Source organism: Lepisma saccharinum, chromosome 14 (genome assembly GCF_977018435.1).
Source record: "Lepisma saccharinum chromosome 14, izLepSacc3.1, whole genome shotgun sequence".
In the NCBI taxonomy this organism is placed as follows: Eukaryota; Metazoa; Arthropoda; class Insecta; order Zygentoma; family Lepismatidae; genus Lepisma; species Lepisma saccharinum.
Genome location: NC_139242.1, coordinates 47,288,917 through 47,309,479, shown reverse-complemented (window position 1 = coordinate 47,309,479; position 20,563 = coordinate 47,288,917). Strand labels below are relative to the sequence as shown.

Sequence of the window (20,563 nt, the reverse complement as noted above, 5' to 3'; positions counted from 1 at the left end):
CAAACTTGATGTTAACCACGTAATGCACTTGATAATGAAAGAAACATAATTTTTCTTGAGCATGCCTTCTATTTTGTGTCTTGATTGTTGAAATAATACGTTGAAACGAACAGTAGTATGTTTTAGAGTGTGTTTAGAATCTCTTGTGTACTGCATGTAAATACTGAAGTCATTTTAGTATCCTAATCAAATAACAATTATTCAGTGTAATCCTTTAAAAGGAAAGCCTTTGTTTCTTTGCAGCTGTTCATGACAGAAATTCAATTGCAAGACAAGTTACCAAATTAGCAATAGTTCTCTTACATATTTGTGGTATGTGCTTGTCTGCCTTATACCGGATGATGAAGGAAGCAGATATAAAAGATAGACAATTACTGTTCTTGGGTAGCTCGTCCTGCTTTTGTCAGAAAACCTGATCAGCATTCTGAACCAAGCCATCACACGAGATACGACTTCAATAATATAATCCCGTTTCTGTGGCCAAATACCTCCAAAAAAAGGCAATAAAATTGTCAGTGTGAGGAGACGGAGAAATAATTTCCTTTTATCTTACATTATACTCTGTCTGTATGCCTAGTGTGGTTTGTCTGTCCCAAAGCTGAAGACAAACCTCTGTCTGTTGTAACGCGTGGCATGTTTTCTTCCAGTTTACAAATCACGTAAAATACCTTCGTTCACTTCAGTGTGCTGGTTCTGCAGGCTCAAGGTCATGTCGACTGATAACGAGATAGACCACGTGACTCCGGGGCCAACTGTCAGCACCGAAGACAAGCTTCAGTAACTTTTGCGAGGTTCCTTTAGTCCTTGACAGAGCGCATGCTCCGTAATTATGTGTATAAAACCCATGTTTTCTGTGTATAAAATTTACGTATGTTTGGATTGGGTGCTCAAATGTTGCAGTAAACATAACTCCGTGACACACAACAACAATTACAAGCGCTTCAAAAATTAGAAACTTAGCAAGGGTTACTCATAAGACGATTAGATTGTCCGACTGACAGAAGACCAGGTGGTGGGTTGGTAGCGTGTAAGTTTGGCACGCAGGATCCCCCTTTGATTGCCTCCAATTTTTTTTCTTAACTCGAGCGACTATATATTTGAATTTATTTATTGCGAACATTCTTATTTTATTTGCGGTGCGAATTGTTGAATTTTGTTTTCCAAACGATTACGATAATTTCTTGTGAATAGTATTATATGTATTTCTGGATCATTTTCTCGAAATAAATGTATACTTTTCGCCAGGCATAACATTTTTTTTGAGTATGTTTGTAAAATGATGAGATATGTGGAAAAAACTATCGTAAAAAATAATTTTCACAAATAAAATTTAAAACTGTAAAGATTTCCACCCAAAAATAAAGTAAAAATGTATTTAACTTTTACTCCAATAAATTATTAAATAAAATGCAATAATTAGTTGCTCGAGTTATTTAAAAAAAATAGGGCAATAGAACGGAAAGCGAACTCAAAGCCTTCTTTACGTGAAACTTATCCGCTACCACGGGGCCACTTGACCACTTAAAAATCATGTAATAGCTTCGCCTCATCAAGGCACTTGGAACTCATCGAAACCTTCAAGCGCTTTTCCTTGATTTTTTTCTTCTTTTTAGGTCCACTTTACGCACAGTAAGAAAACTGGATCTATAGTTTAAAGTGGGATTCCAACCATTTGTGCCTAAACCGCGTATCAAACTTTTCCTCGGGAATTGTTGGCTAGCGTGCGATATTACCAATACTCGGTTCGGGCATGGATGTGGGTGTTTGTCCCAATGAGAATACAAAGAATATAGAGGAAATTGACATGTGTCACAACTGAGAAAAAGGTGAAGAACGAGGATACTATTAATTATGAAATTACTCTTTCAGTTAGTGCAATGTGCCTGAAATTGAATGCCCTATTTTTAACCGCGAACGTGTTTTGTTTCTTCAATTAAAACTTTTAGATTACAATTTAGTTCATCATACCCACCTGTGTCCTTCTCCCTTGTTTATTTATAGTTATAAATAAAATCCCATTGGAGCATGGGAAAACCTTTCACTGTTCATAAGTCAGTCATTGTTCTCTGCAGTTTTCAATGCAACATTCAGGCTCTCTGATCGTGCATCGTACGTTTCACATCAGGTATCCACATAATTTAATATATTTATAAGTAGGGAGCGGAAGTTGATGACCTAAAAAATATAGGTATATGACCTATAGAATATCCTAAAAAATGGGAAACAATGACGTAAAATGCAAGAAATGACCATCAAATTTGTTAGTTTCAGTTTAAAAATTGAAATGAAAATGAAATTAAACAAAATGCAATCTTTCTTTAAAAAAAAGGGCACCAAATGATAGCACATGCACATTCAATTAAAATATGCAACGAGGATTTTCAGTGCAAACACGGTCTAGCTATGGTATTTCAAGCCTCTCCTTATCTGATCTTAAATCTGAGTTTGCCCCAGACGGGCACCTGGTGGTTTCTCCCGGCACAACAAAGGCTGTCACCAGTTCAGCATTTCTTTTGCTCGTAAATTGCAATCCTGCGAGATATATATACCTTGGTGAAAAGATTCAAGAATATTACCAAAATTAAAGAAGTGACAAAATATGATGAAACAATATACTGAATATTGCGAAAAATGACGGGTAAATGCCGAAAATCCGTGAAAATGACCTAAAACCTGACAAATAGCAACAAATTCAAAAAAATGCACTTTAAAATTACCTTTTTTGGGTTCTAGATGAAGTGTAATATTGAGTATATTTAATGGGCATCGTGTCCGAGATGTCAGAAAAAAGATGACATTTCATCAACTTCCGCTCCCTATTTATAAGTTGTATTAAGCGAAATTCTCCATTTATATTCTTTCCATATATGATATCAGTATCACATTTCAAACAGTTATTAATGGTTTGAATGTCATTTGTTGGGAAAAAAGTTTCGTTTTACTTTAGATTCGAACATGCAAACGCAAGTATCAAAGTATTGCTTTAGACAGCACTCATGATTTTGAAACGTGGAAAGGTAATCATTTTACGGGAAACGTGAAAGTTGGTGTGTGTTGACAGACTGTAGTTACTGCCATATTAGCACTGACAACTTGGAAGCGTTCTCAATGATCACGTGGCTGCATGTTTTTCGTTAATAAATAACTGCGTTTTTTCAACACATACACAAATACATCGTCGCTTCGAAACATCAAATTTTCATCTTTGATGCTTTCAGATTACCAACATACGAAGTGGCATGCAATTCAAAAGGTTTTGCAGAAACCTCAGTTTTATAAATAAGGTTGGATGAAATTAGACAAAAAAAACAAAACTTGCTTTCCACTGGGCTCGAACTCGGGTTGCCCGCATGCTAGTCCGACACGATAACCAACACTCCAAACGAGACAACACGAAACTCTTTCGCAAGTAGTTGACTGAAACGCAAGTTAATTTTCAGATTTCTAATTCCCAAGGTATAACATGCCTAGGCAGATGTGTCTTGCATTTTCTGTACTTTTGTTATTTCAGTCGCTTTGGTCTCTCCCTAGGTTAATCACGACAATAATGAGGAATATTTTTTTGACAAAGATGATAAACACACACACAGGAATAATCACCCTCGCAAAAAAAAAGCCAGAATTCGAGTCTGGGACCTTCGACGCGAGGTGTGTTTCTTGTTCTAACTATATCTGTGTGTTTTCGTTAGATATGAAATGAAGTAAATAAATAAGACAAGTGGGTGTAAGGGACTGGAGAATCGCAGCTACGTAACCATTGAGAAGATATCCATCGCCTAGATAGAGAATCTCTTTATCCCATTGCGATAAAGAACTTATTAGAAGAATGAAAATACAGATTAAACGAACAAATTTGATGCGTATCCTTTCGTCAAAATGCCTAGAAAACAATATTACATACTTCTTCACTAATAGAAAAGAATAAAAATAAATGTCCTTGGTGGGGATCGAACCTAGACCTCACTGATGAAAGCTCTGTACGCTAACCAACAGCCTATCAATAGCACCATGCTTTCTATTTTCCAGTCAGTCTGTTTCCTTCCTCAGCACCTGAAGACGAAAATGCATGTTAATTTCTCTCATAATTGTTTCATTGTCTATTAATAGAAACCACGTATGTCACAAATAGACGCATTCTTTCTGTGAAAAATCCCATGTTTCGCACATCGTTCTTCTCCATTTACTGTTATTTGGACATTCACTTGGAAGTTAAAACTTAGCTTTGTGTGTTTGTTTTCACGTGCATGTGCGTGAGAAGAATGGTGTGAACGTGTGTTCGATGTTTTTATGGGCATTATTTTCGTTCAAAGCATTAATATAATTGTAAAATATGGAATTTACTGTAATGCAAGGATTGAAAATATAAACCTAGTCCGTCAGGTTCATTCCCAAACAACATTAAATAATGGAACGTAACGTGGACCGAGTATTATTCCATGTCGAGAACACGAGACATTACGATCGACAATCTTCATCTCGTATTTCTCTTTGGCATCACTACTCAATTTACAGATATGTATACCCGTGACTGGTATACAAGCCGCAAAATTGCAATGTTGTTTGGGTTGTCTAGTCACAAGGCGCTTGGTGGCCAGACATGGATGGCTTGCTTCACTGCTTCTTCAATAGGGTCGTTACAAGCCAGCTGTGTCCAAGACTGTACATGCCGAAGCACTCAAACATTATAAATTAATCAGCCAATCGTATGGCCTTCCAATTTCCATGCCTTTCAATAATAAATTATTCAGTTATTATTAACATTTACACACTGACGTCTTGGAGAGAATTTTCTTTGCATAATATATTTTCAACATTTATATGTACAAGGTGGTTATAATTAAAGTGACGGTGTTCAGAGTTGTACAGCACGGGCTGTAATGAGAGTAGCAGTCTGAAACTTCGTAGATATGCTAATGAAGCAATGCGCTCGCGAATTATGCAAAAAAAAAAAAATAGTTCCAATTCTCGCCACCAGGGTAAAAAATGGCGCTGTAAGCAGTCAAAACGTGGTATAGTTACAAGAAAAAGGCAGGAAAGATCAAACACATGAGAACAATGGCTCTGGCATGTTTATTAGGAACTATGGTTACAAGAACTGTTCAATATGGCCTCCCAATTCAGCAACATGCTGCATTCGTAACACGGCATGGTCGACGGTTGCTCGCAGCATGTCTGGTGAAATCTGAGCGACATGTCGTTGTATGCTAGCCTTCAGATCAGGCAGAGACCGGACATGTCCCTGATAGACACGATCTTTTAAATATCCCCACAGCCAGAAGTCACATGGATTAAGGTCGGGGGATCTGGAAGGCCAATCATCTGGAAACTGCCTAGAGATGATGCGGTCATTAGTGAAGGTTTCTCGCAGCAAATCTTTCACGTGGCGAGCTACATGTGGTGTTGCCCCATCTTGCATGAAAATGGTGGTGTGTTCACAGTTCCGTTCTTGCAAAGTTGGAATCACGTGTTGCACAAGGAGGTCCCTATAACGTGCAGATGTCACTGTACACCTAACAGGCCCTCGAGGTGTCATCTCCTCAAAGAAAAACGGACCAAGAATGAAGGAGCTAGTGAACCCACACCATGCAGTCACGTAAACTGAGTGCAATGGTTGTTCCTGCACAACATGTGGACGAGTGGAACCCCATATGCGACAGTTCTGAGTATTCACTGTACCGACCAGAGTAAAATGCGCCTCGTCAGTCCACAGAATATTCCCCGGCCACATGTCATCCACTTCCATGCGTGCCAAAAACCGATGGGCAAACTCACGGCGTTGTGGAATATCTTGGGGTTTCAATTGGTGCACAATTTGGATCTTGTAGGGATACCAGTGTAAAATGAACCGCAATACCTTGCGAACTGTTGACCAGGGGAGTGACAATTCACGTGCCACAGCTCTAGCACTGGTTGCAGAAGTTGAGGCATGTGCTGCACGGTCAGCTACAGCTACAGCAACTTCGTCCACAACTTCCACGGGGATGGGCCGCCTTCCTCTCCCTGGTGCAACACCCAATTCACCTGTTTCCTCGAATTTCTTCATCATCTTCTTCAGCCCATTAATTGACATGGGCCCTCTTCTCAGCCCTTTCTGTTGGCGATATTTCCGCAGTGCAGCGTTACTATTGCTCCCATTCTGGTAAAACAACTTCACTAGCAGTGCACGGTCTTTCTTCGCAATAGCCATTGCTTTTTACACGGGAAAAATTAAACTTTTAATGTTCGGCGAACATTCACATCACTAAAGGAAAAAAAAAGCAACAAGCGTCACCAACAACAACCAGGGAGCTCACACAATGGTTAGGCAATGTCACCGACTTTGACGTCAGAGTTACGGAAAATTCCACGTTTTGACTGCTTACAGCGCCATTTTTTACCCTGGTGGCGAGAATTGGAACTTTTTTTTTTTTTTTGCATAATTCGCGAGCGCATTGCTTCATTATCATATCTACGAAGTTTCAGACTGCTACTCTCATTACAGCCCGTGCTGTACCACTCTGAACACCGTCACTTTAATTATAACCACCTGGTACTTACATGTTACCAGGTGTTGGCATTCTCTGTTAGTGACAATGGTTCTATGAGCATGCAATATTAATTGGATGTTATCCATTGTCCATGTAACTATACTCATTCTAACCCTACGTTACAAGAAAGCACCTATTCTCTCGTCTTTAGGTGAACAAATTTATTTTGCCTGTGATGAAGATTGTTTTATTTCTTTTCCATGGTAAACATAATTCATGGATGCATGCTATTAAGATGCTGAAGGAAATGTGGTAGTGTGTGGTCGCACGTGGCCGTATTGAAAATATATCATGTGCATACCTGACCTATGTATGACTTTGGCTTCTTGGTGCTTTGACTGAGGGCTGCCTGTTCGAAGTGTTCCATATGTATGTTGCACAGTATTGGTGAGAAAAAATCAGTCATTGCCATACCCTCTTGTTGTTGGTAGGAGGCAGTGTCTATTTGGAAATTTGTTGTCTTGATACATAGAGGAAATTGATAGATGTGGATATCAAATATCAGCTGTGCATTGAAAGGCAACACACGCTGGGGGATATCTACACTGCATATCAAACAATTCCCAAGCGTACAAAGTGGAGTCGTTGGTTAGTGCACCAGATTTACAGTAAAGTCACATGTGTGTCCTAGGTTCCTACCACAGGTATTTTTTTTTCGAAAGAAGAAGTACTCCCTCGAGTGTTAGAATAAGTGTAGTAAGTAGCACTAGACAATGGATAATGTCCAATTAACGTTCCATCCAATTTGTATATATGTAATATTTTACTTAATATCCATTCGTCGCCTCGGCAGCAGAAAGATCGACTCACGGTCCGCCACCATGTGACAATTACTTTTGTCACCAGTCTTTTTTGTACTTTATGTGAGTGTATTTTAGAATTTCGTAAATACTCTTTAACAACTTTCTGTAGCCAGTTGTGCTTTTTGGCTTTTCTTGGATTTTCGGTTCTAGACGGCGAGGGTAGGAAAACAATACCGATTTGTGGAATTTTTGACACTAAGGGTGACTTTTACTTGTCCAGCAATAGGAACAACGTCCAAGTTGCCGACCGAGGGGGAGTTCTTTCGCAACACGTGTGAGGACTGCTCTGTTCTTTTTCTTCACCCCCAAACCTCCCAAGTGGACAACGAGCCTGGAAGAAAGACCACCGTCCAGCATTTTTTTCTAAGCTAACGAACTGCGAGGCGGTTGATTTTTGAAGTTTCAAGTTTTCCTTAAATACCCCTGGACTCCAGAGGACCGACACAGTTTAGCGCCATATTCAGACCGAACACCATCTCCGCGTCACTTTGCGCGAGTTACGGAACTTTGCTTTGTTTAAACCTTTCGACCGCGTCGTGTTAATTGTCGTGAGTGTGTGATCACAGTGACAGTGCCAGGAATTGAGGCCGTGTTAATTACGTGTTTCACGTGCTCCATGTGTGTTTTTTCCCCTTTTTGTAAGGAGGGACATTGAATAACCATGGGCGGTTGAAAACTACGAAAGGGACGGGACCTTCGGGTTTCCGATTACTGCTGCCATGAAGCCAAGAGAAGAAGCCACGACGCCTGCTTAAGTATACGACGCCTTAAGTCAAGAGAACCGCACCACGACGCTTGCATAACGGCGTCTGAGATGAAAGCCACGCCGCAGCGACAACTCGCATTGCCAACCCAGGTGGGAGACGACAGTACAACAGTGAGACGGATGTTACGCCGAGAAAAGGAGAAGAGATAGAGAAAAGAGAGAGAGATGAAACGACGTCCGCCCTTAGACGACCCGACGCCCTGCGTATCCCCGAACGGCCATTGAAGCCACGATCGGATGCAACGCCCCGAGCAGACAGATGGAAGCGAGGTGCTTTTTCCGCCCATCTTCGTCGCCGCGATGGTAAAAAGGAAGAAAAAAGAATGTTACGTCTAAGTCGAAGAGACAGTTTTCGCCCGCCAGGAGGACAGACTGTCATAGCCACGAGTATCGTCGGGACGCCGCAACGAGGACCGTTGACATCAGCGAGGACCACGCCGCCATTGAGTCGGTATAGTATCCTCCAGTTATTTCTTTATGTGTGAGAGTGAACATTTGTCCACCTACGTCGCCACTGGTTCGTCATAACACAAAGCGAGATGAAATCGAACAATGTTGCCTGCAATTATTAATTATTTTGGCTAATCAAATCGAAAGTACTATAAATCTTCAAAAATTAAGAACCTATTTCGCTCATCCTTCGAAATTCTATAAATGTAAAAGACCTACTATTTGTTATTGTTTTCCTATTCTCGCGCCGAGTATTTATATAATTAATTATTTGACTTTTACCGTGCTCTTTGATATATATAGGTATTAGAAAACTAGGTACTAAATAATATAGAAAACTTAATCATTTTTAATATATCCTAGTTTATATTACAATCGATTGTATTATCAGCGTGTACTTGTAATCAAGTTAATTTCCTCTTGTAATTTATTTAGTGTATACTTATTCTATAGTAGTGCCTCAACAAGTGTAATGTCAATTATTATTTACTTTTGTAACTATGACGCCTAGCTAATCGCGTCTCATACGTGAAAGAGTGCTGGCCGCGCGTATTTACATTGAAAGCAAGCCTAAGGGGCTAATAGAAATCTCAAATATTCGAAGGTACACGGGAAATAAACCAAAGAGGCGGTTAGATATTTTATCATGTAATGCTATATTGTGTTCACCCCTGCAGTGTGTGAGTGTGAGTGCATGATGGAATGAGAGCGAGGGGATATGTACAAGTAATGTGTTATATTATCATTGTTGTGTTTATTTTTGCCGAATACACGTATATATTCGTTATCCTACAGGTGTTCTTGATTCATTTATATATATGTATGGATGTATATCCTCGTATGGTCGATATTTTTGGTTTTAGTCCTGAGTTTGAAGCTGTATAGCTTGTCTCCATTGACCAGAAGGGTTATAGTTTTCTATTATTACAATTATTATTATTATAGCTATAAATGAATAACGGCACCACTTTATGCACGACGTGGCTTACCGCCGGAGGTGTAAATAACCGACCCGGTGACATGAACCTGGAATTAAACCGTTAGCTGGTGGTAGGAATCGTGTTTCCTTAACCGGAGACGCGAACCAAGGACCGACGACCGTCCAATCGGGCGGCCGCGGAACCCTGAACCTACGGACCAGCGGTAGAGTTGTTTGGCACCTCGAACTGGGGACTTCGGTCTCCAGGACGAATGGTCAAACCCGTTACAACCAGGCATGAGTGTCCCTTCATCAATTTCATCAAATCATCATGCATCCTCATTGGCCTAAATAAGACAGATAGAAATATTTATTTAATAAGTAGTCACAATGAAGTTGCACTTCTAGTCATCATGTTCGGTGGCCGAGTACGTAAGTAAACTTTCCGGCCTGGACATAGTCGTTCTTTGTGAGTGCCCCTTCATCAGTTTTGTCTAGGGACGTGAAGATTTCGTTTTATTTTCCCCTAAATTTCGATGTTATTTTTCACTGCAATTCGGTGTTTACTTTTCGCGGTTTAGGACAAATTTCGGTGTTACTAGGGACGTTCAATATATAAGTTTCCCTGTGCTATAAAATATTGTATAAAGCAATGTCATTAAAAGGAAGCACATGGTTAACAAGCGCCATCCTTCGTCTACAAGGAACAACAATAGATTCGTTATCAGACGTGAAGGCGCATGCGCTCAAGGGCGAAAAGTAAATGCTTGTTCGGATAACGCGGCTCGCGTCATAAGGAGTTCAGAAACATGGATGCTAAGTGCGTTCTGCTTATGGACTTTTTTGGAGCGAGGAATAACAATGAATGCTGACCGTTATTGTCAAACATTGGATAAACTGAAAAACGCAATTCGACCTAAGCGACCAGTCTCCTGTCAACTGGTGTCATTCTTCTTGACGATAACGCTCGCCCCCACTCAGCAGTGCAAACAACACAAAATTGAAGAATTGGGGTGGGAACGGCTGCCCCACCGTATTATTTTAAAATCGGTGTTATTTTTGCATGTATTTTTACTGTTCATGCTATGCCTAAGATTTTCATATTGTTTCAATTTTGAAAAATTGAGGCAAATTTTGGTTTTAATGTAAAGAAAATATGACTTGCCTTTGTGAGAAATGACCAAATCTCTTCCATTTGGAAAACTATTTCACATCATCAGCCACTAAATATGAAATGCTTATTGAATGACAACCAAATCTTTGAACACAATCATGCACATTAAATTTCCCTAACAATGCCATAAAATCCATCTGCAACCTCAAAATACCGTTTTTTGTACACAAACTTACACACACACACACCCTCCCCGCCCCCCGATACACATGTGCTTCTCCCCAAAATTTTCCCGTTCCTACGAAATTTCACTTCTGGGAAGATCCACCCCCCCACCCCGAGCGAATTCTATTTCAGGACACTGTCAGTCATGCCTGCGCCAAACTGCAATAAATGATCTTCACATTTTTTTTCTGAATCAAGCTAGACTAAAAATGACAAATCTAATAACGTTTCAAGTTTTTTGAACAGGAGAACTTTATCCCCAGTTTCGTATATTGCTATTTTGCTGCCTTTCCCGCGTTAAAGTGTAAAATTCGGTGTTATTCTGAAAACTGGCATGATTCGCGTTATTTCGTGATTCGAAAACACCGAAAACATGCCTCCTTTACCTATCCAAATACATTTTAAACACTTTAATTTGCTTTCCTCAACTTTTCGGTGTTATCGTTAAAACGAAAACTTCACGTCCCTAGTTTTATCTAATCATTCTCGAAGTCGCGATTAGCCACAAAGCGGCAGAAAATTAGCGACGCTAAATAACAAAAATACAAAAAAAAAAAAGAATAACAATAGGGAGCAGACTATTTCGTCTGTTATTCTTTCAGTAAACTTAATTCTAAATCAAATTTTATATAACTCGTAGCTTATATTAATGTTGCACCCACACCCGCCCTTTCCACCATACACACACAAGGACTGTGGTTCTTGGTACATCTTGCACAATATTATATTTTCCTCTATAGTTGTAGCAGACAACGAGCGTTTGTCGAGGTCCAATTTTACACTAATGTAAACTGCTTGCATACCCAAACAATTATTGTTTAAACAATAATGTTTAAACAACTCCAGACTGTTCTTGTCTAGGGCGCTTGCAGGGTTACAATTGCAAACCACGCTCTCAACTTCGCATCAAGAGTCTTTATGTCACGGTCAAATCAGCCGATGGAGGTCAAGAGAACCGAAAAACAACATCCAGGCAGCCACACAGAAAGCAACAGGTGCACCGTTCCTCTGTGCGCAAGGGTCCGCCCAAATTATCCGCTTTCACATCGTCTCTTGTTTCCAACGGAGGGGTCAGGACGATCTGTGACCCTCCGAAGGGACTTCGGTGACTGGGAAGACCTTGAAGGAGCCAGAGAGACGTGACGTCGTTAACCTTCTTGCGCTAATGGTATGAAAAATGACGAAAGATTATCTGGGACTGCCCAAGGCATAGGCTAACAACACCAACTGTGGATTCTTTTCTTGGATAAACGTCTGCAGGCTTTTCAGTTGCAGATCTGCCTACATTTTTTGATTGAATTTCGTTATTTTACGTCGCTTTTCCGCCACTTTGGGATAATCGCGATGATGATTGATGACATGATGAAATTCATGACTAGACATTCACAAAAAACACCCATGCCCAGGCCGGGATTCGAATCCGAGATCACTGACCTCATAGCGCGCCTACTAGCCACTCCGCCACAGAGGTGGGCTGTCTACTTTGTGTTGACTAAAATGCATTTTGATGAGTCATCAGTTCGGTTATTTGCACCAATCCCATCTCGTATTACCCCATGCGAAATTTACAATGAAGTATTGAAGAGGTTACGTCAGTGACGACACCAGAGGGTGGACACCCTTCGATTGGCCACTGCACCTCCCAATAAAAAAGGGGGGAAACTTAAATAAACGCAATAAAAAAAATACAGTATGACCTCAATGGCAGAATAGTTAACACAACGCACTACGACGACCAGGGTCTAATCCCGGTCTGACTACACGTGTTCTTTGAAAGTATCCCTTCATCAATTTCATGTCATCATTCATCCTCATCTTCAGAATTAGCCTAAAGTGGCAGAAAAGCGAAGTAAAAATAAACCAAACAAATCAAGTATTTTTGTATGGTATTTAGGGGTATTATAAACACAGCTCCCACTTAAAAATACCCCCCTTCTGCCTCCCTACTGTTTTTTTCTGATGTCGTTTCCGACTTCCCTGTTGCATTCTCGGTAAGTGCACCTTTCGGTACTCCGGATCAGAATGGCAACATATTGTCATTAAAATAACAATAGTAATAAACGTGTGCTGTTTTAGATATAGTCCTAAAAAGGGGCAATTTTTTTTTAAAATCGTGCCGGCCTTTGTGGTGGAGCGGTCAACGTAACGTTCAACGAAGTCAGTGGACCAGGTTGAAACCCTGACAATAGATATATCATTGTGTTTGCCATCATCCACTTCATTCATCTTCATCGTTGCGACTGGCCCAAGAGGCAGCAAAACAACGTAACTGAATAGGAAGCACACTTTCAGCAACATTTGACGTGCTGCTGTTACAATTATAACCAGTAACATAGAATTCAGGTATTTTGGAGTTTAGAGTATCGGCAAGGTTGCCATAAATACTATATATACTGTACAGTCATGGACACACATGGGTTATAACAATTTCATTGAAAGTTGATGGGATTGTTATAACCCCAAAGTGTCCGTGACTGTACTTGAGAATTATTTTTAAGGGAGGGGAGCAGAAAGTCCTCCCCCCCCCCAAGAATCAACGCCTATGGTTTTATAGTTATAGCTTACCGTCTTATCTAATTACATTCTAATGTTGCATAACCTTTATATATGAATGGCTTATTGCAGAAAGGGGCCTGAGTCACATTTTTTTAGGTATCGGAGTTATTGGTATTTTTGATTTTCCTAGTTGCAGACACATCTTTTTGTGCAGAAAGGACGTCAGTCACACGAGGCTATAGCCACGAAAATGCACAGTGAATAGTGTACTTTAATGCAGAAAGGTACCTGAGTCACTGACTCGGGTCCTTTTCTGCAATAAACTTAGCCGTATTTATACGTTGTATACGAACTGTGTACGCTAATCTGTAATGCAGCTCGGGGCGGTAAAAATACTGTCAAACGTATTGACACCAGTAACATTATTGGTTTCGCAACGTGGTGGCCTCATGTCTACAAAAAAATGTGGCATCTGTGAAAACTACCATGTGTTCCTACAAGAATAGGCAGTATTTTCAGATTTCCAAGTATCATTACTTCGAATAGTGTGTTGAACATAAGGGTACTGTCTGTCAAGGTCTCCTAATTCATCAAAGGTTTGACGTCTCACACCTTCTATCTGTCCAAAGGTGCAAGAATTGTAATTCCTACGTCACGTACGTTCCCTGTTGCACGTATGCTGATCAAGCTTACTAAATTGAAGGACATACGAACTTCCTTGTCGATGTACCAGACGACGTCAAAGGATTTTATGAAGATATTCTTCAGTGGCCCACTACACGCGCCAATGAAACAGACTCAGATGTAGAGTAACACATGCATGTATGAGCTCGTACATTATTGTACTTCAAACACCGACAATAAAGTCCAGAAAGTGCAGTACACTGTCATTTATTGATGAATCTACAATTTTCTGTGGCATATATAACATAACCTAACCTAGCTTATGTGGCAACGACAAACGGGCGTTTGTAGCATATTTCTTGTCTTATTTCTCACAGTTTCCACTTTTATTGCAGAAAGGTACCGGAGTCACAACTTTTCCATCTCCACTCTCTCTAGCAGCATACTGCAGGGGGGCGCATTGAGGGTTGCAAAATTAACTATTCATTATGCTGAATATTTGAGCCAACAGCGGTACATTTCTTTCTTACACTATCAATATTATACGATTTCTCTTGTTTTTCTTAGAAATGTGCAAAAGTGACCCAGGTCCCTTTCTGCAATAAGCCATTCATATGTGTATATAACGACATTTTCCTGACGGGAAACTAATTTGAATTTAATTTTTTTTGTGTGCGTCAGCACTGAGGCTATTTTGCACCCGTCACACTATCCGGGGTCCAGCCCCTTATCATAACAAAAATAGAAGCGTGTCTGAAAACTAAAATTTCCTTGGTTAAAAACTGAGGATAAAAAGGGCGCTCAGCACAAATAAGGACAATACAAAGGACGACACAGAATGAATGGCCATGGGGCCAGTCGCAATTTAAAGCTGTAGACCTTAGGCAAGAAAGAATAGAAGTGGATAAATTCCCTTCCCCTTGCACTTTACTTTAAACAGCTCATCTGTAGACTCAGTTTCAACTCTGTTTTCTTGGTTTTTCATTAACTCTTGGTAAGTCCAATCGCAAATAAGTGTGGGCAAGGGGGACAGTTGCCCCTCCAAATACTCTCACTAGAAATTTAGTATAGAAAATCGTATTACCGTTATTAAACAATATTATTCTTGTTACAAAATAATGTATTGTCAAGCCGACGAAAGTTCCAAGCAACCACGGCGGGTTTATTTCCTATGTAATTGGACTATCTCACTTCGTTCTCCAGCAAATTACTTCTTATTAAGACTCGCACATTTTATTTGCTAGCATTGTTATGTTACACATATGCGGTCGCAGAATAACTTGGTCACACATCGGAAATGTAGTTGTTTTGAATTACCCTCGCTCCATTAATTATTTTTCTTGGTTATCAACACGCCCATTAGCTTCACTAATCCTCATTCATAATTTAAGGCCGAAATCGCACGTAACTGAATTTCCTTCTGGAATGCTCTTGTTGGCGCTGGACTGGTCTCAGGCTAGAAATGACGGCTGCCGTGTTGGCTGCCAAAATGATTTTGCGATTAGAGTATGTTCCAATTGCAACTTGCTTCTCTGCTCGATGCCGTGCTAACAACCAATCAGAGCGAACGTTTGGTCATGTGAAGATAGTCTGTGAGTTTGGCAAGTGAAATCGGTTGTTGTCTGTGGTTTTGGAGTGTGTTGGTTGTGCGCTTTTTTGGTTTGTTGCTCTATAAAAAAGAAGTAGCAAAAATGAAGTGTATTCGTCATATTTATGGATTTATCCATAGAAATGATATTTGTACCCGACAAATGCAATTAAACCGATAATGAAAGTCTTTATTATTACCAATGTTTTAAATGTTTGACATATTTAGTTTAATCGGGTCTCCCTGATGGCGTAGTGGTAACGTCGTCGCCTTGTAACCAAGGGGCCCCGAGTTCGATACCCGTTAGAGGTCCATCTCCATGGTGGTCGGATCCCATTGTAGATCCAGTCGCGATTAGCTTATCTGTGGATAAAGTGGACTAAAAAACAACAACTCAATTCAACAACATTGAATAACAGTCTTCCTTATGAATGAATACTCCGAATCTTGTTTAAATATATACCCGTGTTCATTAAAAATACACGTTGAGTATACCTTAATTACCATTTAAACTTTCCAGCCAATTTCTAGCCCATACTTTTATTTTTATTCTTAAACCTTTAGTTTTTGCAATTGCAAGGAAAAATATTTCGAGTAGCTGTTCTCCTACAACATTTTCCTTCCTTCCTCAAGTCGCTTGTCCAACTTTTAGCTAGTCTGCTCTGCGCAATGCCTTGTGGGAATAAAAGCCTATCAACAAGTACGGCAACGAGTATAGTTTGAAGCGAAAACACCACTAGTCCGAGTCAAATCAGCAATCTAGGATTAAAATATAGCCTCTTGTGATTCAGCCTTTGCTCTGCCACGATTCATTTGTCTCGTGGTTTCTCCTTCACACGCAAAGCTGCTTAGAGCAGAGACCAAAATGATATCCTTGCTCCATCGGCAACCAGCAAAGCTTGATCGGAGATGGTGCTCAAAGCTCAAGGTCTCGCTTCAATGACCTTATTTCAACTTAACAATCACCTTTCCCTTCTGTCCCGAGCTCCCCCTCGCCCCTCCTCCCCCAAAACAGAGCCTCTTTCCTAATTCCACTTGATCTTGAATTTTTTTCGTGCATGGACATCCCTCTCTCCAGCGTGTCTCTCAATCCCGCTATAAAAGACCGTCCGAGGCGACTCCAGGACAAATCAAGTCAAAGACTCGTGTGGAACAGTTCAGTTCGCCAAGACAATCATCATGTACAAGCTGGTAAGTCCCGTTCTCACTTTCATACGTTACTAAATAAGATCCTTGTAATCAAGGAGCTCCATGTTCTGTTCTGGGTACAGACGCACTGCACAGTGGTTCAGAGTCGTTGTTAATATGGGGTGTAAAGGTTGATCTTTTCTTAAGGCACTCAAAAGTCAACATCACTTCCACGTACACTCTGGTAACTGCAATGCTACTGGCGAAGAGGATCTGGCGCCTGACTCACGACCACTTCGTGTTGTGTCCATATATTTTTGTGATTGTCCCTTCATGGATTTCATCTTATCACCATTCATCCCCATCGTCGCGATTAGCCGATATCGGAAGAAATGCGACGTTAAATAAACCAAATCAATCAGTCATGGAAAATCATGGGAAGTCCATATAAATTTTTGTAAGGGATGTCAGAACGTCCATATAAAATTGAATAATATATTGAATATAATTCAATTATTATTAATGGTAATAATAATAATATGTTGTTCGAGACCCTCTTCCACTCGTTAAGCAAAGGAGTAAATATCTAGAACAACTATTTTGCTCTGTTTTGCCGCCGGCTTCCGTGGCGGAGTGGTTAGCACAGAGAGCTACGACGCCTAGGGGTCCCGGGTTCGAGTACTGGCCTGGACATGGATGTTCTTTTTGAATGTCCCTTCACCATATCATCACTCATCCTCATGTTCGCCTTTCGCCAAAAGTGGAAGAAAAGCTAAGTAAAGTAACCAAATCAAAACAAATCAAATTCTCTGTTTTGCACTTTTGTTTGAAATACATAGCTGTTCTATTACGTTACTAACTTGTACACATCTCATTCAAGAAAATCTTTGAAAGATTACGTAGCGCGATTTCTCAAGCTAAATTCTAGGTTTTTTTTTTTTTTGTAATCTCCTGAAACTGTTCATTTTTTGATTCTGAAATCATGAAGTTGTGACCTATTTCGGGATATTGCACGAAACTTTTCGAGTTTCGTTATTTTATTGCTATGACAATTATCTGAACTGAATTTCTGTTGTCTGCTATCAAAATAATAGATTCTTGGTTTTCCTAATTTGAAAAGCAATGTGCCAATTGTAATAGAGTTGTCTGTCCTGTTACTCCTCTTCCTCCCTCGTTCCATGCCCAGTCTTGATTTTCATAACTGAGCCTAAGGACTTAAAATCAAGCAAACAAACAGTATCTAGGAAAACTAACATTCCTCAACAGACCTCAAACACATTAGGTTACCATTCGGGGATCCTCCAAAACTCATCGATTCAAAGAAATTCATGGGTTGAAGATGAACAGTTTGCTTGGGGGAACCGTTCCAAATACCTGTTCGTAAAGTTCAGTTCCTTGAACATGTACTGAAAGTGTAAATATTGAATGTCAAGCTGATCAACTTTTCTCTGCAATCGTAAATTAATATCAGTGACGCAAAAACCGCCAGCGAAAAATTGTACAAGATTCCAAACTCATCTTAAATCATCCTAAAGGATATGAACATTTCTGCAATCTTGGTTAGAATTCCTCATCGTTGGTCGCCAGCAAAGCCTTAAAACTTCTTTTTGTTGTTGTTGCTGCTGATGTTTTGGTTATGTTACGTACCTTTTAATCTGTTTAGCCTGATCGCGCTGATAAGGAAGAATGGTGAACTGATGGAATTAAGGATCAGACCGACACACACGTGCTTTGCTCAGGAATCGAACCTAGTACCTTTGGTTTTGCTTTGCGTTTGGTTAAACAGCCTGGCATATGCGTGATTTCAGTGTTTGAGAACGGCGAAAATACTAGTGATGATTAAAATAAACAAGTAGTTTTTGTAGTTTTTATTATGTTCGTTCTGGTAAATAAATGACCTTGCCCTGGAATGAACGAAATAATGCCAAAATTAATGGAAATTAGTTTTAAGAGTATGTACAGCTCGACCGGTTCTGTTTCTGAATGCGGTGAGATTGAACTTAACGAAATTGTTATGCATTGCCTGCATTTCAACATTGCATTACCATGCCAGAAGTGTTAAAAAGATATTGAAAAAAAATATTTGTGGGAATTAACAATACACGTTTGATTAAGGTCTTTGGGGGTCTTACTAAATTTTGTAGGTTGACAAAATTAATGCATTGAGATAGATTGTTTTGTTTTATTTTACTTTGCTTTTTTGCCACTTTTTGATAATCACGAAGATGAGGATAAATGGTAATACAGAAATGGATGAAGGGACAAACACGCACAGGCAGAACACATGTCCCACAGAGTGTTATTCTGGTTATGACTCCAGACGTCAGAGCCTCGTTAGTCTGCAGCTATGCAGTTCAGGGTCAATGAAGAGGGTTCTTTTTCTGTTACCAAAAGAGTTTGGTTCTGAATAACAATCATTTGTTTGTTGCCTACTTAAACTGTTACCAGAAACTATTTCTTGGTAGTTCTAAACACATTTTTTTCTCTGTGTAAGTTGGAAACTAAGCTTCATTGTTGCTGTATTGTTACAGATCGTCCTCTCTGCCTTGCTGGCCGTCGCCTCCGCTGGATATCTGGGAGCCCCAGCCGTCGCAACGTACGCCGCCGCCCCAGTCGTCAAGGCCGCCCCCTTGGCCTACGCCGCCCCAGTCGCCTACGCTGCACCGGTCGTCAAGGCCGCCCCAGTCGCCTACGCCGCCGCACCGGTTTTTAAGGCCGCCCCCGTCGCCTACGCCGCACCAGCCTTCGCCGCACCTGCCTTCGCAGCCCCTGTCGTCAAGACCTACGCAGCCGCTCCCATCGTCGCCGCACCGGCATACAAGGCTTTCATCCACTGAGAGACGGACGAATGGAGTCTCCTTTTTATTTAAGCATCGCTCCGAAAAGTACAACAGGCCGAAAGAAGCAATGTAAATTGTAAATTGTAATAAAGCGCTATACAACATAATACGACCTATACGTTATCCCTTTTCTCTTCTGGTAAAATATGTGCAAATGGGACTTCTATCGCCTTCAGAGCAACCACAATTCTTTCAGATCGAAGTGCACGAGATTTCAGAAAGGTTTCTGGTTCAGATTCAGTAGCGGCGTTTAGCAGGGGCAGGGTGGCAGTTGCCCTCCCACTTTTTGCCTCCGCAAATCTTGTCTAACAAGAAAAAATAAACTGTCTTTGCCGCCCTCCCTAGTTTTGACACCCAATCGCCGCCACTGTACAGATGTGCCAGTCCTTTGAAGTCAATGACAATTACCTTGTTCAAAAAGGAAATAAGTTATACAGTAAACCGATTTTTCTGAATTAACAAAAAAAAAGTTTGGTTATGCTTTTAGATAACAGCAAACAAAGGATTTGGTATAGCTTTTACTAAATTTGGTAATTTTGAATAAATGGTTTAGTAACTGTATTTTTGTCGGCTATTTAAACAAGTATTTGGTTCCAAACTAACTTTTCTCTCTGCGTACAGTTACTCTTTCGTAATGTGACCCCAGCCTCCTCGATGACATAGTGGTAACGTCATCGCCATGTAATCAAGGGGTCCCGGGTTCGATACTCGGTGGAGGCACATACTGGTTCGTATCCCACCGTAAACTGTAGGTCCAGTCTCCATTAACATTTCTGTTAATAAAGTCAAATCAAATCAAATTTTAACTCCTCCATAGTCGGGGCTTTATCCAGAATTTTCCAGCTGTGGGGTTTGCAATTAGGGGGTGTAGTGGTACATTTAAAGCTAAAATGTCGATAATTTGGGCCATTGTGAAACATTTTAAGGGGTGTTGAGGCGTGAGGAGAACTCACTGGCTACAGTAAACCGTAACCTAAGAAGTAACTGTGAGTTTCTTTTGTAGTTACGTTATTCGGAATAAATGAACTCGTTGAACATGCATCCATTAAATTGTAAGTGATATTTTTTTTTTTTGCTGATGAT

At 40.3% G+C, this 20,563-nt stretch overlaps 1 protein-coding gene across 1 annotated transcript; it reads left to right on the top strand.

The window, feature by feature from the left end:
- The first annotated feature begins 16,620 nt into the window (after positions 1-16,620).
- Positions 16,621-19,577, top strand: LOC145998530 (uncharacterized). Its single transcript, XM_083134956.1, has 2 exons — positions 16,621-16,703; positions 19,172-19,577. The coding sequence occupies exons 1-2, from the start codon at positions 16,692-16,694 to the stop codon at positions 19,475-19,477; spliced, it is 318 nt and encodes a 105-aa protein (XP_082991082.1). The 5' UTR covers positions 16,621-16,691; the 3' UTR covers positions 19,478-19,577.
- The last annotated feature ends 986 nt before the right edge of the window (positions 19,578-20,563 follow it).